Source organism: Marmota monax, unplaced genomic scaffold (assembly GCF_021218885.2).
Source record: "Marmota monax isolate L192 unplaced genomic scaffold, Marmota_monax_Labrador192_F-V1.1 WCK01_AAM20220418_F8-fsc00258, whole genome shotgun sequence".
Lineage (NCBI taxonomy): Eukaryota > Metazoa > Chordata > Mammalia > Rodentia > Sciuridae > Marmota > Marmota monax.
The window spans coordinates 1,010,925-1,038,167 of NW_026692172.1; the positions used below are offsets into that span (position 1 = coordinate 1,010,925).

At 38.1% G+C, this 27,243-nt stretch overlaps 1 protein-coding gene across 1 annotated transcript; it reads right to left on the bottom strand.

Annotated features, from left to right (window-relative positions):
• Window positions 1-20,191: 20,191 nt before the first annotated feature.
• LOC124077425 (chromobox protein homolog 1) lies at window positions 20,192-22,337 on the bottom strand. Its single transcript, XM_046421834.2, has one exon. The coding sequence runs from the start codon at window positions 22,105-22,107 to the stop codon at window positions 21,643-21,645; it is 465 nt and encodes a 154-aa protein (XP_046277790.1). The 5' UTR covers window positions 22,108-22,337; the 3' UTR covers window positions 20,192-21,642.
• Window positions 22,338-27,243: the final 4,906 nt, after the last annotated feature.

Genomic DNA, 27,243 nt, shown 5'->3' on the forward strand with positions numbered 1-27,243 from the left:
CTGAACAAATGCAATGATAATTCAACTGCTATCTCCTATTGACTTTTCAAGTTAGCTCAGGAAAAATGTCAGCTTCCCCTGGAAGCCATTCCTGAAACTTCTACAGCAGGTTTTCCTCTTCTTCCTCCCCTCCTATCATGTTAAATGCCTTCTATGTTTCTAGACCCAGTGTGCAAATATCTTTGTCAACACTTAGCCAGAGCCCACAAAAGTACAACAGAACTTGCATAGTAATCTTACACAGGTAGAATGACTACTAAATTACCCCAGAGTTTGTTAAAGTAATAGAAAAAAATGTCTGTGGTATAACAAATATTATCCACCATGCCAAGAACCATGAACATTGCAATCTGAATGATAAACAATAACTTGATGCTAACACCAAGATAAGATACGTCAGGTTGACAATGATTTCATAGAAGCTGTAAGGAAATGGTTCAAGGAATAAATACAGTTTATCTCGAAACAAATTCAAAAATAGGAAACTTCAGTAAAAAATAAATGCTATCAGTTACTAAGCATGTATGTGCTACTGGGCTGAATCACTTGCTATGATTTCATTTCTCCTTCCTCAAGAAAAACCCATTATGTTGGTTTTATATTATCATTTCAAATACAAGAAAACTGAAGTTTACCATAACTCCCTATTGTATTACATATGAGATGCTTTAATCATTTGCATCACCAGCATGATCTACGTAGGCATTGAGTTTTCCATCACTGACAGGCAAAAGTAGAGACAGCATGTTGGTAAATAGTGTGGAAGGAGTGGAAGCAATTATACAACATTTAAGGCAGTGAGCAGACTAAACTATCTAAAGCAGAGAGTAAGTGTTGAGGTACAACTAGAGAAAATACTGAAGAGGTAAGGAGTGGTCAGATTATGAGCGACCTTAATAAGGACAGGCTAGGGTGCTACTAGGAGGGAGAGAAGAAAGGAGGGACATGGAGAAGGAAGGAGAGAGGGAAGGAGGAGGGATGGAGGGAGAGAGAGAGAGAGAATATGCCTATTATGGGTTTCTAATTTCCATTTATTATCAGTTCCCCACATGCACACTACATACAAGCCAGTTTCCTAAAGTTCCATGCCCTTCTATTGTTGTCTCTGGACCTTGGTACATGCTACCATCATTGCTTGGAATCTTTGTTCACCCCTCAAATTCATCCCAACCCCACAGTTTGTAATCTTTCTTTCTTTCTTTCTTCCTTTCTTCCTTTCTTTCTTTCTTTCTCTCTCTCTCTTTCTTTCTTTCTTTCTTTCTTTCTCCCTCTCTCCCTCCCTCCCTTCCTTCTTCCCTTCCTTCCTTCCTTCCTTCCTTCCTTCTTTTTTTCTTGGCTATCTCCTATGGACTTTTCAAGTTAGCTCAGGAAAAATGTCAGCTCACCCAGGAAGCTATTCCTGAAACTTCTACACCAGGTTTTCCTCTTCTTCCTCCCCTCCTATTATGTTAAATGCCTTCTATGTTTCTAGACCTAGTGTGCAAACTTCTTTGTCAAACTTATCCTGCTGCAATTTTGACATGTCAGATTCTTTTCAAGTACTCTAAGCTACTTGAAGGTAGGAAAAATATATTAATTTCTGTAGGTTAAACATCTAATATAATATTATGCATGTGGTAGAAGTTTAAGACTTTTTAGTAGATCAATGAGCAAATGAATGAAGACCGAGTACTATATCTTGCACTTAGTATAAGTTATTTCATTTGATCTTCACCCCAACACACTTCACTAGTGAACTCTAAGTCAATAGCAGCAAGAAGCTTGAGACAGAAGGGCATTCAAGGCAAAGGTGCAAAGATAGGGAGGACATGAGACAACATGCTGCATTCTAGGAACTACAAGAAGTTTGGTATGATTGAAGTATAGAATGTGAGGTGGAGAGTGATGACAGATGAGACTGAAGAAGTAGACAGGGCCCAACTCATAATGGAACTTGCATACCTAATAAAGGAATTTGTCCTGAGGGCAAAAGGTTCAAAGCGGAGTGATGACAGGAGGTATCAGATCTGAATAAAGGGACATAGCATCTATGTGGCAGGATATAACTGCTTCTTGAAGGTAAGGATCCAAAGGTGAAAAGTGGAGAAATGCCTGAAGAAGTGTTCATGGGTAAACAGAAACTCACCACCTACTCCATCACCTGGTTTGCACAGAGGGCATACAGGGTTCAAGTAGATTCCATCCTGTAAAATTTAGAACAGAGTTTGAGTGTTCCTCTGGGTTTCCCAGTTTTTGTCCAACTTTGCCCTTGAATTATGTCCTGCAGACTCACCTTCTATACTTATACCAGAGCTGATCTAGACAGTAGTGACAGTGAAGAACCTTTTATTTAAACATGTAAGAGCAACAGCCATTGAGGGAAGAAAATGAATTTGAGGTTTAATACATGGGGACATCATATTTAGTGCTGGGTTCTGTATAGCAGTGTTGATTTCCGTAAGTATGGATTTTTTTTTCATAGAGTAGATGGAATAAATTAATAAATAACAAGGAAATGGTAAATAATTCATTAACAATGAAGTTTCTGGCTAATTTTGGGATTTGGTGGCACTGAAACCAAAATGGGTGGATCACTGCTTTGTATGATATTTTTAATAACCAAACAATGCCCCTTTATATTTTTAATAATTTATTTTAATCAGGGTGTTGGTGTTGTCTTTTAAGCTGACATGGCATTTCTGGAAAGCACAATGAGATGATGAATGAATGAGAAATAAAGGAGAAATGCTTCTTTCCTCTGGCATGCTGAAGAGACATATCCTGAGCAGTTGATCACATTTTATTTGGCTGGGTCCATGAATAAATAAGGATTATGATGATTAAAATAATAATCATTATCATAAATATCATTAATTAAGAGACTGTACTATGCCAGGAACTAAGGTAAACCCTATTTACATATAGTATCTCTTTGGCTTCTCAATGTTGTTTTTTTTTTAATCCATCAAGAAGCAAGGCAACCAAGGGAGCTGAATGGCAAATGATGACAAATTCTTCCAAGGTGAGATGAGAAGCATGAACTGTCCCATTTTTGTTAGAGGAGGAAGAGATGGAGGAAGAAAAGAAGAGGAGAAGGAAGAGAAGAAAGGGGCAACAACTATCATAAAGGTGGAAAGAACAAATCAGTTAAAAATTTAATTCCTAGGGGCCTTATATGAGTGTGTCACTTTATTTTTTTATATATTTATTGTGTTCATTTATTTTTATGTGATACTGAGGATCGAACTCAGTGCCTCACATGTGTGAGGAAAACACTCTGCCACTGAGCCACAACCCCAACCCAAGTATGTCACTTTAGAACAAATGAACATACGTTGTATACAACCAGAGATATAAAACTTGTGCTCTATATGTGTAATATGAATTGTAATGCATTCTGCTGTCATATATAACAAATTAGAATAAAAACATCATAGACTACAACAAGGAGGACAAGCAGAAATTATGAGAAAGACCCATCTTGAGGTCTAGGAATACAAGCCCTGACTAAGTCTTAAATGGGACCAGGAGAAAGGAAACCCATACTAAGGCTATCATAAGGATAGTACCAAGTAACCAGTAACTAAAGTGTACTACTGAGAGAGAAACAAGACAATGAAGAGGAGACTTCTTCCATAGCATGAACATGTAGGAACTAACGAATGTTGAGAATGGGGCAGGAAGAGTGAGAAAAATATTCTGGAGTCATAGACCCACACTAAGTGTGGTTGTTACAGCCCAATGATGTAGTCATTTGATGTACCAACAAAAATTCAAATCCAGATTAACTACAGTCTACATCATCTCAAATTCCCACAATAACGTGACAAAAATAAAATTGGGCACATTTCATTTCAATCTCTACTCACTTTAAGGCTTTGCATAAACAAACAAGTTAAAGTTGTCCAACATCCAATTAAAAACTTACGATGAACAGAAAAAAGAAGAAAAAAAGCCTCCCATCATCAAGAAATAAAGAAATCAATAAGACCAGAAAGTTGACTTCCAATAACTTTTAATTGAGTGTTGTCAAAAGGAATGGTGGAGTAAGAATCTCCAAAAAATCATCTTTATTCATAGAAATAATAAGATCAAAGGCAAAAATGGCCATAATTAATATTTTATACCTAGGAGCAAGAACCAAAGTTTTTCAGCAATCCAGAGTTAATTTATTTAAAAAAAAGGAAAAAACTGAATCTTAGCAGTAACAGTGAGCTTCACAAGATTTTAACTTACTCAACTCTATTTCCTGTTCCTATCTCCATAGTAAAATTAAAACTCGACTACCTTCAATAATAGTAAAACCCAGCAACTTTGCAGCCATTAGAAAGACCATAATAAAGTTAGAACTCCTGACAAGTCAGGAGAACTGTCATGATATGACCAATCTGATGTATTCTTGAAGACACAACTCACACAAGTCTAACTTTGATTTGCCCAGACTAGGAATTAAGTGCAAACAACCTATTCCATGGGGCACTTTGGTGAGAATAGTCAGACGCATTTTTTTTCTATCAAGGTGCTAGAATTAGTTAATCACTATTGGGACAAACAATAGGCCACCCCTCAAAAAAAATGCAAAAGGAAAATGTGGGGAGTGAGAAGTCACTGTTAGAGTTTTGAACATTTCCAACATTTTCCTGGAAATTTAGACAACACAAATAGGCAGGTTCATGTGCATTCTGAGGGCTGTGAACATACCCAAGAATAATTTGAAGTATTTCCAATTTTTCACCTCTGGCTCACTTTAAAGCTCTGCATAAACAGATAAGTTAAAGTTTAAATAGAGTTGTGAACTCCTGGTTGACTATTGAGGATACACACACACACACACACACACAAACACAAACATACAACAACTCCTTCAAACTTACTGAGAGACATATTGGTTCTAGGATGCTGGCCATGGGTTTGTCATATAGTCTTTATTGAGTTATAACCTATCTGTACTTAATTTGTTCAGGGATTTTATTGTGAAGTGTTGTTGAATTCTACCAAATATTTTCTGCATCTACTGAGATGATCTTTTTCCAATTTATTAGTTCATTATAGTCATACATGATATTGGGTTCATTTTAGCATAATTATAGTAGCATGGAATAAAATTTTCTCTCATTAGTCCCTAGCACTTCCCTTTTTCCTCCCCCTCCTTTCCTTAATTTCCTTCTTCTACTCTACTGGTCTTTCTTCTATTTATTATTTTTATTAGCACTTTATAGATATACATAAAGATGAAATTCATGTGGTACATTGATATATGTACATGGAATAATTTGGTCAATTTCATTCCACCATTCCTCTTTTTTCCTGTTCCGCCTCTTTCCCTATCAATCTCTTTCTTCTATTCCACTTCTCTCCCTTCTCTTTTCTAGGGACCCCCCTCTTTTTCTTTTTTGGTTTAGCTTCCATACATAAGAGAAAACATTTGAGCCTTGACTTTTCTGAACCTGGTTTATTTCACTTAGCATGTGTTTTAGTCAGCTTTTTCACTGCTTCTGTGACTAAAGCATCTGACCAGCACAACTGTAGGGGAGGAAAAGTTTATTTGAGGGCTGTTTCAGAGGTCTTAGTCCATAGAAGGTTGGCTCCATTCCTCAGGGCCCCAGGTGAGGCAGAACATCATGGTGGAGTGTGTGGCAGAGGGAACCAGTTTACGTTATGATGGTGAAGAAGCAGAGAGAGACTCCAGCTGCAGATAGAAATTATATACCCATAGCTATGCCCCCAATCAACCGCTTCTTCCAGCCACACCCCACCTGCTTCTAGTTACCACTTAGTTAATCTCATCAGAGATTAATTCACTGATTAGGTTAAGACTCTCAAGGTCTAGTCATTTCTCCTCTGAAACTTCTTGCATTGTCTCACATGTGAGCTTTTGGGGACACCTCATACATGAACCATAACAACATGATATTCTCCATTTCTATCTATGTACTATCAAAGGCCATAATTTTATTCTTCTTTATGGCTGAATAATACTACATTGTTATGATTTAGACATAAGGTGTCCCCCAAAATTTCATGTGTGAGACAATTCAAGGTTTAGAGGTGAAATGATTGGATTATGAGAACCTTAACACAATCACTGCATTAATTCTCTAATAGGGATTAACTGAGTGGTGACTATATGCAGGTAGACATTGCTGGAGGAGGTAGGTTATTGAGAAGTGCCTTTGAGGTATATATTTTGTGAGCTGAGCTTAGTTTCTTTCTGCTTCCTGCTTCTATGTTTCAAGATGTTTTCCTCCATCACAAACTTCTGCCATGATGTGCCTCTCAGGACCCAAGGAATGGAACCAGCCATCTATGGACTAAGACCTCTGAAATTATAAGTTCCCAAATAAACTTTTCCTACTTTAGTTGTTCTTGTCAGGTCTTTTGGTCACTGCAATGAAAACACTGACTAAAATATCCATTGGGTATATGTACCATATTTTCTTCATTCATTTATCTGTTGATGAGCAACTATGCTATTTCTTTAATGTGTCTATTGTGAATTGCACTCATATAAACATTGATGTGACTCTGTCATAGCCACATCAGTATGCTGACTTTAATTCTTTGGAAAAATACTGTGGATTGGGATAGCTGGGTTATATGGTGGTTCCATTCCTAATTTAATGAGGAATCTCCACGCTGCTTTCCAGAGTGTTTATACTAATTTGCATTCCCACAAACAATGTATGAGTATACCATTTTCCACATCCTCACCAGCATTTATTTTTTATTTGTATTCTTAATAACTGAGATGATCTTTTCATTTTTCCCTTGATTCTGCTGATGTGATGTATTATATTTATTGATTTATATATGTGGATACATCCATTCATCCCTAGGATAAACTCCAACTTGATCATGGTAAATGATGATTGTGATATGGTCTTGGGTTTAATTTTCTAGTATCTTGTAAGATTTTACATCTAATTAGTGATTTTGGTTTTTATGGCTTTCTTTTTGTGTCCTTGACTGGTGTTGGTATCAAAACAATTCTGGCCTCACAGACTGAGGCCAGCATTTTATTGGTTTCTTCCATTTCAAATTTTAGATTAGTTTTAGAGGAATTGATATTAATTATCATTTAGAAGTTTGGTAAGGACTGGGTATGCAGCTCAGTGGTGGAGTATTTGCTTAGCCTCTACAAGGCCCTGGGTTCACTCATCAGTACCATGCATACACAAAAATAGTTTGGTAAAATTGAGCAGTGAGACCATCTGCTCCTGGGCTTTTCTTTTATTTTTTGGAGAATTTCTATTGCTGATTCAATCTCATTAGTTATTATTGGTTCTTTTGAGCTTTTTATACCATTAAGTCTTAATTTTTGCACATTTTTATTTATTTATCTGCCTATCTATTTATTTAGTTAGTTCTGGTTGGACACAATACCTTTATTTTATTTATTTATTTTTATGTGGTGCTGAGGATCGAACCCAGCACCTTGTATGTGCTAGGTGAGTGCTCTACCACTGAGTCACAACCCCAGCCCCTCAATTTTTGTACATTTTATGTACATAAATTTATCCATTTCTTTTAGGTTTTCCGATGTTTTGGGGTGTGTAATTGTTTTCAGCAATCCCCAATGATCTTTTGTATTTCTGTGTTAACAATTATGATGAGTCATCCATTATCTCTGACTTTGTTTTGGGTAGTCTCTATTTTTCTTGGTTAGTCTAGCCAAAGCTGTGTTGATTGTGTTGATTTTGTTTATTTTTTCAGAAAAAGAACAACTCTTTGTATCATTTTTATTTTGTATTTTAGTGCCTATTTTGTTTATTTCAGCTCTGATCTTATTTCTTTCATTATGCTAATTTTGGATTTGTGTTGCTCTCACTTCTCTAGGTGCTTGAAATGCCTTGAAGGATGTTTGAAATCTTTCTGTTTTTGATATAGGCACTTGTTGCTACAAACTTCCCTCTTAGTATTGCATTTGCTTTATCCCATAAGTTTTGGTATGCTATGTTCTCATTTCATTTATTTCAGGAAATGTTTTAATTTCTGTTTTGTTTTCATCAGTGATTCATCATTTGTTCAACAGCATGTTGTTCATTCTTCATGTATTTATACATAGCAAACCATACAGTACTATAGCAAATATGAGGCATTTCTTATTTTGTTGTGTAATGGTTTCTAGTTAATTTTTTAATTTTAGTTCTGGAGGAGGGGAGAGCAGGATAAAGTATATAAGCTGGTTATTTGAATCCCAGAGATCATGTTACATAGAAACCAGGCTTTGGGTGGTGATTAGAGTCCTAAGTCAGTCCATTAACCCACTGCTCTCCTCATTCTACATCTTTTCACTGGGTGATCTCATTACACATGTAGCTTCAGTCACCAGCTATATACTGATCACCAAATAATCATCTCCAGCTCCTTTTCTCTTGTTCTTCAAACCCATATTTCTAATGGCTCACTGAGGCTCTCCACCTGGATGTCTCCATCCTGGTTGGATGTCTAAAACAGGGCTCTTTCTCGCCCTGCTTGTATTATCTCTCCATTTCAACTCCCTCCCCACCACACCATAAAAGTACTCCTGCATTTCTAAGTGTAGCAAATTACACCTGGATTTCTCTCTCTCTCCCTTACCTTTATTCTCTAAGAAGTCATTATGAAATCTAGCAGCTTCACTCTCCATATGATGTCATCTCCACTTCTCCTTTACATCTAGTTTAGGTCCTCAACATTTCATTCTGCTACCAGAGTGATCTACACAGAAGACTCCCCTGTTTAGGCCACCTTCAATGACTCCCCACCGATAAGCATGAAGTTTCTTCTCCTTATATGCCATGCTAGGCCTTTGACAGGGTGACTCTAGTCCATCTACACAGTTTCATGTGCAGTTTTTCAAATATATCACATACCATGGATCTGTTTTATATGTTTACACTTTGCACATGCTGATCCTACTATCTGTAATGCCCCTTTCTATTTATTTGCCTTACAAATTCGTACTCATCCTTTCAGACTCAGCTTTAACATTATCTCTTCTATAATCCTTTCTTGGCCCTCTTCATCATTCTTCAATGTTGCCATCAAATATGGAAGGTCTACTTTTATTTTGAACTTACATTTCCCATGAAACTAAATTTTAAAGATAGTATTTTCTTGTTGATCATTTATTTTCAGGAATCCTCACAGTGTTCGAAACAGGCTGCATGCCTAGTAAATATTTTGTTTCATTAATTTTCAATAAAACGACTAATATGCAACATTCTTTCAGTGGGAAATGCCTTCTAAATTTGAACTTTAAAAGCCAGAAACATAACTTCATCCCTTGCCATAATAGTAGGAATTTCCAAGGCTACTCCTCCAAAAATAAGAATAGCATTCCCATCCAATAGGCACAGGAGCCCCATTAAATGGGCCAAAGCAGAAAATGTAACCAAGTGCCAACCCAGATGAACTTTTTCATCTAAAAAGGAAAATTCATTTATCAAACTTATTCATTCCTGGACTTCTAATTTGGAAAATTAAAAATTCAGATTCTAGAGCATCCAGTTTCTGAACCACAGTCACTGTGAGCTACAGTTGAATCTGCTAGGTGACTATATTCTTTGTTTATGAATAAAATTATATAAACACTAAAGTACTATCACCATCTATTTCAATAATAAATATGTATTATCTTTTATGTTGAAACTGTATTCTAGGTGTGATAATTCAGTGGTAAAGAAGACACAAAACTTTTAATTTGCATTTCTCTAATAGCTAGAGGCCTCTAGGAATGGTCACCAATGGCTTTGAGGTCTACAGAATATTAAGGGATGCCTTGATCTGGTTAAGACAATGGAGGGTTACCAAGGTGTTACAGAGCTAGGGCCTTCTGAGAAACTGAGGCAATGTGAAGATCCTCCCTCCAAATTCTGATTCTTGTGATCAAATCACAAAGATTTCAAACATGTTACTCAGAATAATAAGAATGAGTTTATTGAAAGGATAGGGAAAGGGAACACTTTTTTTTTTCAGTACCAGAGATTGAACGCAGGGGCACTATACCACTAAGCCACATCCCTAGCCCTTTTTAAAATTTATTTATTTTAGTTAGATATACATGACAGCAGAATGCATTTTGATTCATTGTACACAATTGCAGCACAATTTTTCATTTCTCTGATTGTACACAATGTAAATTCACACCACATGTGCAGTCATTCATGTACCTAGGGTAATGATATCCATCTCATTCCACCAACCTTCCTACCCCCATGAACCATCCTCACCACCAGCCCTTTTGTATATTCTATTCAGAGACAGGGTCTCACTGATATGCTTAAGGCCTCACTAAGTTGCTGCCTTTTAACTCATGATCCTCCTGCCTCAGCTTCCTTAGCTGCTGAAATTACAGGTGTGTGCCACCCTGCCTGGCAAGGGGACACTCTTAAGGGAGAGAATACATCCTCTCAGAAGGGAGAGGGACAATGTGCCTCTCCTGCCCTCCAGTTTTATTGGGGATCCCAGACAAGTTTCAGAGAGTCCTGCCCAGATCCATCTCTTGACTTTTGACAGACAGCAAATGACATCAGACTGCCATGGCAACTCTAGCTCACCTCAAACCATGCTGACTGGTTCTAATAGGATTCTTGATCATTTTTGCTGGTTTTATGTTTAGGAAGAATTATCCTTATCTTTCAGAATTTGGTCTCTGGAAAGGGTTACAAAAGTCTCTAGCTTCAAAATAACTTGGGTTCCTCTTATCAATGTTATTTCTTGCCTGCATTTACTTGCTGATAAAACATAGTTTGCTGAGGAATGTGACATATCCTATGCACTTAGGCAAGGCAGGGCTGCAGGCAAATTGCTTTATGGAAAAAAGTATGTGGGGGTGAGCACAGTGGACCCATTTTATAGAAGTACCCACTTAACCACATGTTTTTACCATTCACATCTGCCTGTTACCTAACAAAGGGATGGATTCTTCTCCTTGTCTTTTGCATGGTAACACTCCATCTGGCCCAAGCACTCATACACTGGAATTCTTTTGACCTTCTAACCCTGGGTAAAAATGCCTAATATTTAGTGTACTCAGGCTTGACCCAAATACTAGTTGGAGAACAGAAAGACATAACTCTTTTTTTTTTTTTTTTTGCTTCACAATATATTTATTTTGAGTATTCTACAGATAAAAAGCAATAATGCATACACATCAGGCACATCTCATTTTGTTCTTTCTCTCTTTTTTTCTTTTTTTCTTTTTTTTATTGGTTGTTCAAAACATTACAAAGCTCTTGACATATCATATTTCATACATTTGATTCAGGTGGGTTTTGAACTCCCAATTTTACCCCAAATACAGATTGCAGAATCACGTCGGTTACACATCTACATTTTTACATAATGCCCTATTAGTAACTGTTGTATTCTGCTACCTTTCCTATCCTCTACTATCTCCCCTCCCCTCCCCTCCCATCTTCTCTCTCTACCCCATCTACTATAATTCATTTCTCTCCTTGTTTATTTTCCCATTTCCCTCACAACCTCTTATATGTAATTTTGTATAACAATGAGGATCTCCCTCCATTACCATGCAATTTCCCTTTTCTCTCCCTTTCCCTCCCACCTCATGTATCTGTTTAATGTTATTCTTTCTTCCTGCTCTTCCTCCCTGCTTTGTTCTTAGTTGCTCTCATTATGTCAAAGAAGGCATTTGGTATTTGTTTTTTAGGGATTGGCTAGCTTCACTAAGCATAATCTGCTCTAGTGCCATCCATTTCCCTGCAAATTGCATGATTTTGTCATTTTTCAGTGCTGTATAATACTCCATTGTGTATAAATGCCACATTTTCTTATCCATTCATCTATTGAAGGGCATCTGGGTTGGTTCCACAGTCTAGCGATTGTGAATTGTGCTGCTATGAACATTGATGTAGCAGTATCCCTGTAGTACGCTCTTTTAAGGTCTTCAGGGAATAGTCCGAGAAGGGCAATAGCTGGGTCAAATGGTGGTTCCATTCCCAGCTTTCCCAGGAATCTCCATACTGCTTTCCAAATTGGCCACACCAGTTTGCAGTCCCACCAGCAATGTACAAGAGTACCCTTTTCCCCACATCCTCTCCAGCACTTGTTGTTGTTTGACTTCATAATGGCTGCCAATCTTACTGGAGTGAGATGGTATCTTAGGGTGGTTTTGATTTGCATTTCTCTGACTGCTAGAGATGGTGAGCATTTTTTCATGTACTTGTTGATTGATTGTATGTCCTCCTCTGAGAAGTGTCTGTTCAGGTCCTTGGCCCATTTGTTTATTGGGTTATTTGTTTTCTTATTGTTTAATTTTTTGGGTTCTTTGTATACTCTGGATATTAGGGCTCTATGTGAAGTGTGAGGAGTAAAAATTTGTTCCCATGATGTAGGCTCCCTATTTACCTCTCTTCTTGTTTCTCTTGCTGAGAAAAAACTTTTCAGTTTAAGTAGGTCCCATTTGTTGATTCTCGTTATTAACTTTTGTGCTATGGGTGTCCTATTAAGGAATTTGGAGCCCGACCCCACAATATGTAGATCGGAGCCAACTTTTTCTTCTATCAGACGTAGAGTCTCTGATTTGATATCTAGCTCCTTGATCCACTTTGAGTTAACTTTTGTGCATGGCAAGAGGAGGGGATTCAGTTTCATTTTGTTGCATATGGATCTCCAGTTTTCCCAACACCATTTGTTGAAGATGCTATCCTTCCTCCATTGCATGCTTTTAGCTCCTTTATCAAATATAAGATAGCTGTAGCTTTGTGGATTAGTCTCTGTGTCCTCTATTCTGTACCATTGGTCCACCCACCTGTTTTGGTACCAGTACCATGCTGTTTTTGTTACTATTGCTCTGTAGTATAGTTTTAAATCCGGTATCGCTATACCACCTGATTCACACTTCCTGCTTAGAATTGCTTTTGCTATTCTTGGTCTTTTATTTTTCCATATGAATTTCATGATTGCTTTCTCTATTTCTACAAGAAATGCCATTGGGATTTTGATTTGCATTGCATTAAACCTATAGAGAACTTTTGGTAATATCACCATTTTGATGATGTTAGTTCTGCCTATCCATGAACAGGGTATATTTTTCCATCTTCTAATATCTTCTTCTACTTCTCTTTTTAGGGTTTTGTAGTTTTCATTGTATAAGTCCTTCACCTCTATTGTTAGGTTGATTCCCAAGTATTTTATTTTTTTTGAGGATATTGTGAATGGAGTGTTTTTCCTCATTTCCGTTTCAGAAGTTTTGTCGCTGATATACAGAAATGCCTTTGATTTATGCGTGTTGATTTTATATCCTGCCACTTTGCTGAATTCATTTATTAGTTCTAGTAGTTTTTTTGTAGACCCTTTTGGGTCTTCTAGGTATAGAATCATGTCATCTGCAAATAGTGATAATTTAAGTTCTTCCTTTCCTATTTTTATGCCTTTAATTTCTTTCGTCTGTCTAATTGCTCTGGCCAGTGTTTCAAGAACTATATTGAATAGAAGTGGTGATAGAGGGCATCCCTGTCTTGTTCCAGATTTTAGAGGGAATGCCTTCAATTTTTCTCCATTGAGAATGATGCTAGCCTGAGGCTTAGCATAGATAGCTTTTACTATGTCAAGGTAAGTTCCTGTTATTCCTAGTTTTTCTAATGTTTTGAACATAAAGGGATGCTGTACTTTGTCGAATGCTTTTTCTGTGTCTATTGAGATGATCATATGGTTCTTATATTTAAGTCTATTGATGTGGTGAATAACATTTATTAATTTCCGTATATTGAACCATCCTTGCATCCCAGGGATGAATCGTACTTGATCATGGTGCACAATTTTTTTGATGTGCCTTTGTATCCAATTCACCAGAATTTTATTGAGGATTTTTGCATCTAGGTTCGTCAGAGATATTGGTCTGTAGTTTTCTTTCTTTGAGGTGTCTTTGTCTGGTTTCGGAATCAGGGTGATGTTGACCTCATAGAATGAATTTGGCAGAGCTCCCTCTTTTTCTATTTCCTGAAATAGCTTGAAAAGTATTGGTATTAATTCTTCCTTAAAGGTTTTGTAAAACTCCGCTGTATACCCATCCGGTCCTGGGCTTTTCTTGGTTGGAAGTCTTTTTTTTTTTTTTTTTTTTTTTTTTTAGAGTTGACAATTTTATTTGCAATGTTCCAAAATAAGGCAAATATTTCTGTATATTTTTCTTTTATGAAGTCATTGGGATATAGAGAATCTAGCACAATAAAATTTTTGATTTGCTAACATAGCAGCAACTTCTTTAGTAGTTTAATAGCTAAATTTTTGTTCTACCCAGATTATCTATAAACCTCATAATAACAGGTTGTACAGGAGTAATTAAGAGGGTAAGGGTAGAGGTGAGTGACAGAGAAAATACAGTTTTTCAGTACTTTAGTGACTTAATACAAACAGCAAAATCATAATGACAAAAGGTATGGTACTCTTGAGATCTACATGGGTAAGGGAATTTCTACAGGTTGGAAGTCTTTTGATTGCTTCTTCTATTTCATCTATTGATATTGGTCTGTTTAAGTTGTGAGTATCCTCCTGACTCAGTCTGGGCAAATCATATGACTTAAGGAATTTATCAATGTCTTCACTATCTTCTATTTTATTGGAATATAGGTTTTCAAAATAATTTCTAATTGTCTTCTGTATTTCTGTAGCGTCTGTTGTGATATTGCCTTTTTCATCCCGTATGTTAGTAATTTGAGTTCTCTCTCTTCTTCTCTTCGTTAGTATGGCTAAGGGTCTGTCGATCTTATTTATTTTTTCAAAGAACCAACTTTTAGTTTTGTTAATTTTTTCAATAGTTTCTTTTGTTTCAATTTCGTTGATTTCTGCTCTGATTTTAATTATTTCTTGCCTTCTGCTACATTTGCTGTTGTTTTGCTCTTCCTTTTCTAGGGCTTTGAGATGAAGTGTGAGCTCATTTATTTGTTGGTTTTTCCTTTTTTTGAGGAATGACCTCCAGGCGATGAATTTCCCTCTTAAAACTGCTTTCATTGTGTCCCATAGATTCCGATATGTTGTGTCTGTATTTTCATTTATCTCTAAGAATTTTTTGATTTCCTCCTTTATGTCTTCTGTAACCCATTGATCATTCAGTAACATATTGTTCATTTTCCATGTGATGTAGGATTTTTCCTTCCTTCTTTTATCATTGATTTCCAGTTTCATTCCATTATGATCAGATAAAATGCATGGTATTATCTCCACCCCTGTATATTTACTGAGGGTTGCCCTATGGCATAATATATGGTCTATTTTTGAGAAGGATCCATGTGCTGCTGAGAAAAAAGTATATACACTTGATGATGGTTGATATATTCTATATATGTCAGTTAAGTCTAGGTTGTTGATTGTGATATTGAGTTCTATAGTTTCTTTATTCAACTTTTGTTTGGAGGATCTGTCCAATAGTGAGAGAGGTGTGTTGAAGTCACCCATAATTATTGTGTTGTGGTCTATTTGATTCTTGAACTTGAGGAGAATTTGTTTTATGAACGTCGCAGCACCATTATTTGGTGCATAAATATTGATAATTGTTATGTCTTGTTGGTGAATGGTTCCTTTTAACAGTATATAATGTCCTTCCTTATCCCTTTTGATTAACTTAGTCTTGAAGTCGATTTTATTCGATATGAGGATGGCCACCCCTGCTTGCTTACGAGGACCGTGTGCGTGGTATATTTTTTCCCAACCTTTCACCTTCAGCCTGTGTATGTCTTTTGCAATCAGATGTGTCTCCTGGAGGCAGCATATTGTTGGATTTGTTTTTTTAATCCATGTTACCAGCCTATGTTGCTTTATTGGAGAGTTTAAGCCATTAACGTTTAGAGTTACTATTGATATATGGTTTGTACTTCCAGCCATGTTTGATTATTGATCTTATTTTTTTTTTAATTTAATTTAGTTTGTTTCTCCATGGTTAGCTTTCCCCCCGCCCTCTGTTTTTATAGAGGCACTTCCCACTGATGGTTTTGGTTATTGTTTTTCATTTCTTCCTCATGTAGTGTTTTGCTCAAGATGCTTTGCAATGCTGGTTTTCTGGCTGCAAATTCTTTTAGCTTTTGTTTATCATGAAAGATTTTTATTTCATTGTCATACCTGAAGCTTAATTTTGCTGGATATAGAATTCTTGGTTGGCATCCATTGTCTTTCAGTGTTTGAAATACGTTGTTCCAGGATCTTCTCGCTTTCAGCGTCTGTGATGAAAAATCCGTTGTTAACCTTATTGGTTTACCCCTGAATGTAATCTGCCTGCTTTCTCTTGTAGCTTTTAATATTTTCTCTTTGTTCTGTATATTGGATATCTTCATAACAATGTGTCTTGGCATTGGTCTACTGTGATTTTGTGTGCTCGGTGTCCTGTATGCATCTACAATTTGTATATCCGTTTCCTTTTTTATTTCTGGAAAGTTTTCTGTAATTATTTCATTCAGCAGGTTACTCATTCCCTTGGTTTGAATCTCTGTACCTTCTTCTATCCCGATGACTCGTAGGTTTGGTTTTTTTATGTTATCCCATATCTCTTGGATGTTTCTCTCGTGGTTTTTAACCAGCCTTTCTGAGTTGGCTAGACTCTTTTCAAAATGATATATTTTGTCTTCATTATCTGACATTCTGGCTTCTACTTGCTCCACTCTGTTAGTGATACTCTCAATTGAGTTTTTAATTTGGTTTATCGTTTCCTTCATTTCTAGAATTATTGTTTGATTTTTTTTTTTATAATCTCTATCTCCTGATAAAGATGCTTAACTTCTTCTTTTATCTGTTTATGTAATTGATTTTCAAAGTGTTCTTTCACTGTTTGGATTTGCTGTCTCGTATCCTCTTTAAGGTTCCATTCCATCTGTCTAAGGTGTTCCTTGAGTTCTTTATATGACCATTTTTCTGCTGACTCTAGGTCCTCCTGAATATTTAGGCTGTCCTTCATTGTTTGTACCCCTTTTCTTCCTTGCTTTTTTATGCTGCTCATGTTACTTCTTGCTCTGCTTGACTGCTGAGTTACTGTTTACTCTTATAAATTTATTTGATGCTTGGGAGGAAAGATATTAGAAGGGAAGGGAAGAAGTCACTAAAGAGAATGAGAGTAGGCAGGTAGAATTCAAGGAAGGGGGAATAAGAAAATTGAAAAGAAATGAAAAGACAAAAGAAACAAAAACAAAACACACACAAAAAAGTTAGAAAATAAAGAAAGAAAAGAAAAAAAAAATTTTACAAAAATAATAATGATAATAAAAATAATGAAAATTAAAATTAAAAAAATTATAATAATAAAAAAAATTAAAAAAAAATAGAAACATTAAAAAAATTAAAGAACAACAACAATAAAAAATTGAAAATGAAAGAAAAAAAAAGAAAAAGAAAAAAATGATAATAATAATAATAATAAATGCAGTCATAGAGTTCGATTAATTTCTCTTCCAGTAGGTGGAGCTGTGCCCACTGGGTCAAGCTTCTCCTCTCACTAAGTGGGAACCAATCACTGTGTAGCAGCTCTTCTTCACAGACTGGGCGGGTCTCCAATCCTGAGTGCCTAGGGCCTTCTCTTGTGTTTCCTCAAACCAGGCTGCGCTCACCTATGACGCTCACCACAATACTGGCTACACGCCATGTCTGCTGCTCCTGGGAGCCCTGTTGCGCTGGTTTCAATGCAGTTATCTCCTCCGCCGGTGACATCAGTTCTCTGCCAAGGTGGTATCACATGTAAATGGGGACCGTTCGTTCCCTTTGCCGGGTGACCAGTGCAACGGGTGGGTCCTGACTGTCTCTCCCAATCCCCGTTTCAATCCTGTGGCCACTGCCTATGAAGGCTCGGTTGGTTTTTACCTCTGAAAGTTCCTAAGGACCAACCAGTTATTTCAGCGGGATTGTTAGTGCTGAATCACGAGAATCAGGCGAACCGGAGCTTGGATGCAGCCGATCCGGCCTCGGTGTGTGTGTTCTGAGGGGCCCAGAGTGTACACCCCAGATCCACGTCCGCTCAGCATTACCTAGTGATCCTGGGAAAACAGAATTTATACAGTTTACAGCTCCCTATGCCCGCGCAGTTGAAGAGGTCAGAGACTTGATCTCTCCCCGCCCGCTGCCATGTTAGATCTCCTCAATGATATTCATGTTGCCCTTACAGCTTCCTGGCATAAGCAAGTTCTTGGGATTATACAAACTGCTGCTTCTGTTTCCAGTCCAGATTTCTAGAAATTAAACCCTGCTGTCGTCGCCTCTTCCCCGGGGCCATGCTCAGGGGCGCCGCGCTCGTCTGCGACCGTAGCTGCGCCAAAGAACTGGTGCCCAGCCCCCAGGGCTCAAGCGGCTGCCGCCGCGGCTCTCTGGCTCCCTCCTCTGAAGCACGGGTCCCCTCGCAGGGGCATGCAGAACGACCCCAGAGCAGGCTCTGCCCGAGGGTGCAGCGGCGAACAGGCGACCCAGGCGCTCAAGGCTGCGGTCCAGCCTTTGGAGGACAGCGCTCGGCACGCAGCCCAGCTCCAACCTCTAGGTGCGGCTGCTGGACAATGTAGCCATAGCCATCAAGACAGCCGGCAGAAAGCAAATGGCGGCTCCCGCGGAGTGGATTTTCGGCACAGAAACTGCGGCCCAGCCAACGATCCCAATCCACAAACTCTCCCTGTATAAAAAATATTAAAAAAAAAAAAAAAGGCAGGGCGCACTGAGCTTTCTTTGCCTAGGGTACTTACAATCAACTGCTGATTACACATTCACCTTCTCTGTCCGGAGCGAAGCGACAAGACATAACTCTTGAAAGAAGAATAAACTATAACTCCATCTTATAGCCAGACTTACATGAGCAATTACCCTATATGGCTCAAGACAAAAAAGGAGGAAAGTGTCACTTTTAAATCCAAATGACTATGGTACTTTCTCATACTCTGAGGTGCTATTCTTGGTTTCAGAAAGGGAGACAAAAGGCAAAAGGATGGAAAGGGCCTCCTCCACTGAATACCAATATGCCTAGTGTAAGAAAAATGACTAAAAAGAATCTCTGGATGCACGGTTTTTGTATATGCCAGATTGTCTGATTCCCTCTCCTGGGAGGAATTTTGTTATATAAATTAAAGGCACAGATAACATTCAAAAGGATTAAAATATAAATTATTATTTTATATTAATATAAATATATTAATATCAATTAATTAAGAATATATTATTAAAATAGAAATGATTATATTATTAAAATATAATTTAAGAAAGGGGTCTAAAACTAGAAAAAATAATAAAGGAAAGTTATAGGTGTAGAAATACATTTTAATATGAAAAATTAGAAGGTAAAGAAATGTTTCTGGATGAGAAAATATTTTGTTTGGTAAAGTAATATTTTTGTTGTAAAGTCCAAGATAAAGAGGGGACAAGGCTGGGATTGTGGCTCAGTGGTAGAGTGCTTGCCTCGCATGTGATCCTCACACCACATAAATAAATAAGATAAAGGTATTGTGTCCATCTACAACTAAAAATTTTAAAAATGAAGGAGGTAAAGCAAGCTGTAGATTATCTAAGCTACAGAAGGTTTAAGGAAGGTAAATCCAAAAAATTTGCGTACTTGATTAAACTGGCTATAATTAGCACCATCAATTCACATTATTCAAATTTTAATGTACTGATAGGAAGCAAAGGCTGAGCATTGATTACTCTTTTCATCAAGGTACTTTTCTTGTATCTGTTAGGTTTTATTACTTAGGAAAGCTAAGTCTAAAAGGAATTAGTGTTTGTACAACTCTGGATTAACAACTGTTTTTATACCAAATGGTGCAATGAAAATGATACCAAAAGGTATAACAAGAGAAAGGGGGGATTTGTAAGAAAAAGAAAGTCTGGTGGTCCATTTTCAGAATAAATTATTCAGCCTTAATTGGATCCAATTGTAACCATTTTAATTATATCCCCTCCCTTTGGCTTCCTTAATTTAAAAATTAACCAGTTGTGTACTTGTACCCCTGAATCCTCCAATAAGGGCAAAGGGAAGCACTGTGTTAGGTGGATTCCCTGCCCAGGCACACTTGCTAGCCAGATTCCAGTAGCATGCCCTTCTGGCAGAAGTACAATTTGCCTTGCCCACCAGCTTTAAAAAATATATTTTTAGTTGTCAATGAATTTATTTATTTATTTATTTATTTATTTATTTATTTATTTATATGTGGTGCTGAGAATCGAACCCAGTGCCTCACACATGCTAGGCAAATGCTCTACCACTGAGCCACAACCCCAGCCCATTGCCCACCCACTCTTTTTTTTTTTTCAGGGATTATAAATCTATAGTTTTATTAAGACAAAAACTGACAGTGTGTATGAAGTTTACATTTAAAGAAAAATCTCACAGAAACCTAATACATGCCTAAAAAGATTTTACAATGTAGCTCTAGATGCAGGTCTAGATGATATCAAGAACTTTGATTTCATGATTCAAGACAGCATTTTGGGTATCAGTTAATTCATAATATTTTTTTTCTTCAAAAAAAAAAAAATTAAACAATGTGTTTAAAGTGAACCACTGCCCCAATATGAAAGCTAATCTCCTGAGACCAGGGCTTTTGAAACCACTCAACCTTTGAATTGACTAATGAAACTTGTGCTGTCAGTGACTGAACTCTGCCACTTATGGTTTCAGAGTTCAAAGTTTAAAAAGCAGAGGCTCCAACAGTTACCAACCCGAGTGTGGGCCCTCCTCTTTCTCTACTCTTCCATTTCCTGTACCCCTTTGGCCCCTCCCCTAGTACTTTAGCCAGTGGCTTAGATGGACAAGCTGATTTTATTTATAAGTTCATAATTGGAAAATAAAGGGTCTTTTTGTCTGATTGCAAGAATTAGCACCTCTAAGAATAATCTGCCTGTGTATACTCTCCAATAAAAGACCTTCCCACCTCAGTCAGTTTCTATCTCCAGAATGGCAGCTTTGGTAACTTAGGAACTGGCTTAGTCCTTTGTGGGGAACAACATTAACTCAGGCAGGGAACACCTTGGCTTATAGGTTTCAGGCTTTCACAGCTTTTAAACAGTCTCTCACAGTCCTCATTTATGGTGCCAATGACTTTTTTTTTTTTTTTTGAATAAGGTAAAATATTCTGGACATAGAACCAAATCATTAGTTACTCGTTCTTTCCATTGTTTCACCCAGTCAGGCCCCAAATTTTAAAGAAAATGATCTATGCATCTCCCTTCTTCCCTGCCTAATCCCTCCCACCCCAAATAATACACCAGTAACTACACACATGCTACGCTGTAAAAATGCAGAATTAACACTATTGGGAAGAAAGGCTGTGGGTTGTGGAGATGCTCTTTGAAGATCAACAGTATTTTTTGCCTTCCCACACACCCAATTCTGCAAATTTTGTCCTTCATAGAAGGCCCTTTGCTTTTCTCAATAAAGTGCAGAATGGGTTGCCTTGAAACACTTACCCCTTTCCCCTCCACTGGGATGGGTGTGCAAACTATACAGCTTGGAACGGCTTTAAAGCACTTGGGCTGCTGCAGGGCACAGAAACTAGACTGTTTCTTCAAAGGACATCTTCTCAAGCCACCTTTATGGTGTCAAGACAAGTAGAACTCCTTCCCTCCCCACTTAAACCCACAGTCACAGGCGACAGGGGCTGGTACTCAGAAGAGTTAATTCTTGTCATCTTTTTTATCATCATCCTCCGAGGGGTAGGAATGCCACGTCAGCCTTTCCTCATAGAAGGATATGACAACCTGTGGGCACTAGTCATTGGCTTCCTTGGCAGGGACCAGGTCAGCCTCATCAGAGTTTTTCCATTTCATCAGGAACATGAGCTCTCCACTGGAGTCTGTAGCTCCAATAATCCGCTCCGGCTCCAAACCCCGGGCAAAGCCCCGTGGCTTTTCAGACTCTTCTTTTTTCTTCTTTGGTTTGCTCTCTTCTCCCTTATCTTCAGAATCCGAATCAGCTTTACGCTTGCCGCCCTCTGATTTATCTGTCTCATGTGCTGTTTTCTGTGACTGTAGAAACTCAGCAATGAGGTCGGGACAATCCAGGTTCTCTTCTGGCTCCCATGTATTGTCCTCATCGGAGAAACCTTTCCACTTTAGGAGGTACTCCACTTTGCCCTTTACAACCCGACGATCGAGAACTTTTTCCACCACATATTCCTCTTCTTCTTCTTCTAGTACCTCCTCTACTTTCTTCTTATTTTGTTTTTTCCCCATAGCGCCCGCCAGCTTTCTGGTGTAAAGGGTGACGCTGCTCAGAGCAGCGCCCAAGAGTCCAGGAGGAATCGGTGTCGGGCTACTGGCGCGTCGCGTCGGGCCAGCCGGGGGAGTGGCGCCCAGTAAAGCAACAAGCGGGGTGGCCACAGTCGAGCCCCTAGCTGTAGCAGTGTAAAGCAGGCCCCAGCCAACAGCCCTCCCCTCAGCCGAACAAAAGAGCCTTGCACTCTTCGCTGCCTGCCGCCCGCAACGCCTTGCCCACCCACTCTTGAGCCCAAGTTTTATTTCTTGTGACATCTGAGTGTTCTAACAGAAAAACAGAGACATCACATGAGTAGTGATATTTATTCAAATGTATCTTTAACACTCTTGTGGAGACATTATTGAGAGAAAATATTAAATATTTTTTCATGTTAATAGTTTTTAGGCTTTGGATATAAGGTGTCCCCTGAAAAGCTCGTGTGTAAGGCAGTGAATTAATTCATTTTATGGATGAATAAATCGAATGGACTACTGAATGATAAGTGCAAGCAGATAGGGCATTGCTGGGAGCCATTAGCCAAGTAGGTATGACAATTTCCTTGCCAGCGTACCCCATGTTGCTTAGTGGAAGGATTCGTGGAAATAGGACATTTTGCAGTGACATTGCATGTATGTGACCTTGCTCAAGGACCAGGGCGGATTAGGGTGTTCCCGGTTTAGGATAATCGGGTTTAGGGCGTTCAGGTTTAAGATTATTCCTGCTGGGAATAGGGCGTATCCTGCTGCCTGAGTTCCCCTTGAGTTCTCACGGGATTCAGACAGTATTTTTGGGGAGACAGAAGCCCAGTGGAGGTGGATTTGGGCAGAGAACGTGGATTTCCCCAGAACGTGATTGTAGATGGCTGGTGTGAGTTCGGGAATAAAGAGTTGCTGTTTGAATCTACAAGCTGTGTGGTGGCTCGTGATTGTGTGCCCAGCCAGACTGCGGCAGGGCATGGTTAAGGAAGTTGGCCACTGGGGGCATGCCCTTGGGAGTCATATTTTGTTTAAGGTCCTTGTGTGTACTCTCTCTGCCTCCTGGCTGTCATGAGCTGAGCAGCATTCCTCTAGCAGGCCCTTCTGCCATGATATTCTACCTCACCTCAGGTCCAGAGCAATGGAGTCAACTGACCATGGACTGAACTTTTGAAACCATGATCTCAAAATAAACTTTTCCTTCTCTAAGTTGTTCTTGTCAGGTATTTTTGTCACAGCCATGAAAAGCTGAGTAACACAACAGCAAAAAATATTACAAAACAAAATTTGAAGAGAAATAAAAGATAGAAAAGAAGTATTATCTCCACTCGAATTCCAAAGCAAATATCAAATAAGAATATAAGCGATTTTAAAGTGTACACATATATATCAAGTGATTGTATTTCAGCTCACCCCATTGCAGGGTGAGCAGAATAGTGTTTCCAGTTAGACTAGTTAAGTAGATAAAATGAGATGTTAGAAGGGACAGATGAACTGCATACTGAAAGGTGATTGTATTTTTTAGTTAGATACTCAAAACTTAGAAATAATTTTAAGAATGTATTTTATATTCTCCCTAAGGCCCTGGAAGATTGGGCCCTGGAAGCCTGATTAATCTCTCTTATTTTAAGGTTAGTGTTTCTTATCTGGACATGGATGGAGGAAGAGTGCCCTTTAAAAGTAGATAAGGAAATATTCCTTCATCCTCTTCTAATGGGAGGGTTGGCCTTGGTCAAACTTTTGTAATATGTGAAGCTGTTTGTTGGTATTTTCCCTTGGCTCCGAACTCGAAGTCCAGCATCCATAATTGTTAGGCTACTTAGGACTCTCCACAGGGTGGGGGTGTAGAGAATGGAGGAACAAACCAGTCTTCTGTTTACATGTGAAGTTTCTACATTACAGAATCCCCCTACACCCCTTCTCCTGATTTTTTGGAATTTCACCTGCACCTGTCTAACTTTTTGCCCTTTAGGCTTGCATTTCCCAGAAGAAAGAGGATTGAAGGAAAGCAATGTGATTAAATGCATTCTAAATTAATGAATAAGGTCTAGTTCCTGAACCTCCCTAGATATAACTGCAAGAGGGGGCTTTGTTAAACCATGTGACTTTTCAATTGCTAGACTTTCTGACTGTGACAAAATGCAGTGAAATCAACAACAATGGAACAGTATGAAAGCAGATATTTTTGGTGCAGGGTATCACCAGAGGCAATCCTGCCTAGGAGTGGGCCCCAGTCAGCTCCCTTAAGCTGTTCCTGCTTTTCACAGCTTCTTCCTTTCTTTCTTTTGTTCCATCATCTACTTAGGAATCTACAGATGTTTTTAAAACAGTTAGTTTAAAAAAAAAAAAAAAAAAAAACAATAGCAGGGAGAGGTCCTCCCATGGGGCAGCAAGAAGTTAGGTCAAATGATGTAGGGTTTTGTATATCTTGGACTAAATCTTTGGCCTTTGGAAGCAGGGTGTGAAAATCAGGGACTGCAGCAAAATCCTGGAGGCAATTTCTGGGTAACTGGATTTGATAGGCTCAGGCTGATTTGAGTGTCCCAGGATGTGATTCTGCGGACTGGGGTGGTGAGTTGTTATTGTGAAAGAGTTTATTTTCTTCAAGAGATGCCGCCAAATTCCCAAGGTATCCCTGGGCTTTTCCCATTAGCAGTACTAGATTTCCCCCAGTCTAGGACTTTCCATATTCTATGTGTTGCCAGAGGAAAAGAAGGAGAGTGTATGCATACTATGCGGGTAGGGTGAGGTGGTGTGTATAGGGACTTTTCTTGGTCAAATGGCTTTACATAGCAACAAAGTAAAGCCATTCTTTTGCACTAAGTTGTGGCAGAAGGGTCCAGTCATAGATTTGTATCCTCATGTCACAAGGATAGAGGGGGTTTCTGGTCATAATTCTTCTGCAAAAAGAGAACAGTTCTCCAACTGTAGCAGAGGGTGGAAGGCCTGCAACTTGAGGAGAATGGATGCAGGCTGAGGGAGAGAACAATGTGATGGCATATTAGTCAACTAAGTCTACTGTTTATTTAGGAATGGAGATTATGGCATTTAAGTTTGATAAGGGCAGTGTTTGACTTCACCCAGCCTGTGTGCCTCCAAAGATCTTTCCCATTTATATGAAAGGAGTAGTCATGGGGAGCACTGAACTGTGTGTCAAAAAAACATAGTTTGCCATTGACTAGTAAAAAATTAGTAGTAGCAGTAGTAATAAGTGATTATTATTTAATGAAATCTTCTCACCTATAACTATGGCTGCTTTGGGTCTCTAAGTCACTTCCCTTCTCTAGGTTTCATTTTCCTTTCTAAAAGGAGATGAATGTATTTACTCTATGGGGCCTTCTGAGATAATTATGTACATTACTTTAGATTTGATTAAATGAACATTTTTAAGGGAGTAAATAATCTATTTATACTTGCTTATTGACATGGATCTATGTAAAAATATTAAGGAATTTAACATTTTAATATAGGATACAGAAAATGTAATTCCTAGATGAAAATCAATAGATCTGGAATGTTTATGCATAATAACAGATGTGAATGCTGGGGCTGTCACTCAGTGGTACATCACTTACTTGCCTAGCATGTGTGAGGCCCTGGGTTCAATCCTCAGCACCACATAAAAATAAATAAATAAATAAATACAATAAAGGTATTTTTAAAAATGTGTTTAAAAAAAATAACAGATGTGAGGTAGGGGTTGCTTGGATGGCAGTGATGGGTATTTAAGAATGGCCAAACAATCCACATTTCCTCAAATAAAAATACATAGCCATCAATTTTTGTTCCTATACAAAGATCAACTTTGAATGATAGTAAACACATTTTCATAGGCATGTTACTTGCTCACTCATCAATTCATTCATTCATATCACAATATATTTATTGAACATCTACTATATACAAGTATTATGCATATACCAGAGATAGACAGATAAATAGGAAATAGGCTCCACCTCAAGAAACTTAGAAGTTAGTCCTATTCTAACTTCTTGTTATAAACAAATTGAGGATTTTTTTTTAAACTGTTGAGAAATGGTTGTTTTTATAACAGTGGTCCACTTTATGCTTTGAACATAGCTCTTGCTGCTCTTCCACTGAAACTTATTTTTAAAATGGACATGTTTTCTCCCTGCTCTTCCCTAATCTCTCCCCCTCCCTCATCTCTGGGGAAACAAGATTACCTTTCTTCCTCATTTTAGGCAGATTCATCTGTCCTTGAGTACACACCCACCACCATAGGAAGGAAGTAATCCAGACTTTGGGGATGGTACCAGAAGATTTCAGAAATGACTATCTCCCAAATTAACAAGTGAAATACAACTCTAACAGAGAAAACGTGGAATGTAGCCTTTGAGTCACCTCTTTAAAAGACCCTTGTTCCTGCCCAGGATGGACAAAATCGTAGCCTCTGGGACAGGAGTCCCCTATGTTTCTCCTTTGCTAGCAAAGCAATAAACCATATTTTTCCTTTTTCTCAAAACCATGTCCTCATTATTGGATTGGCATCAGGTATAAGGACCAAGCTTTTGACAATATTTTGACAAGTTGCTAAGCTAACTCTAACCAATCAGCCTACTTGCTTTGCTTAAGGTCCTAAAATCCAACAGACAGCTCTCTGTAAAATTGTTCTGAAAGGGGCTGGGGTTGTAGCTCAGTAGCAGAGAACTTCCTTAGCACGTGTGAGGCACTGAGTTCAATCCTTAGCACCACATAAAAATAAACAGATAAAATAAAGGAACTCTGTCAATCTATAACTACATTTAAAAAAAAAAGTTCTGAACAAAACAAAGTAAATTATTATGGGCTTCATGTTTCCCTAAATATAGTATGTTTCCTTTTATATGGACAAAAACAGATTCAATATACTAGTGGATATTAGTTCTCAGTATGAATATTTTAAAGGGTTCAGGGGAACTCTCTCTCTCTCTCTCTCTCTCTCTCTCTGTGTGTGTGTGTTCAGAATCCCTTCTTAAAATTAATAGAGGATTTTAATTATATCTGAAAATAAGGAAAAAAGGACAGTATTAATCTCTTTCATTTGTCTTAATTATTTATAATGCTCAAAGCCCTTTTGTAACAAGGACTTAGACTCTTGCTTTTGCCTGCAAATGTCTAATGGGTAGCTAAAAGTAGGAT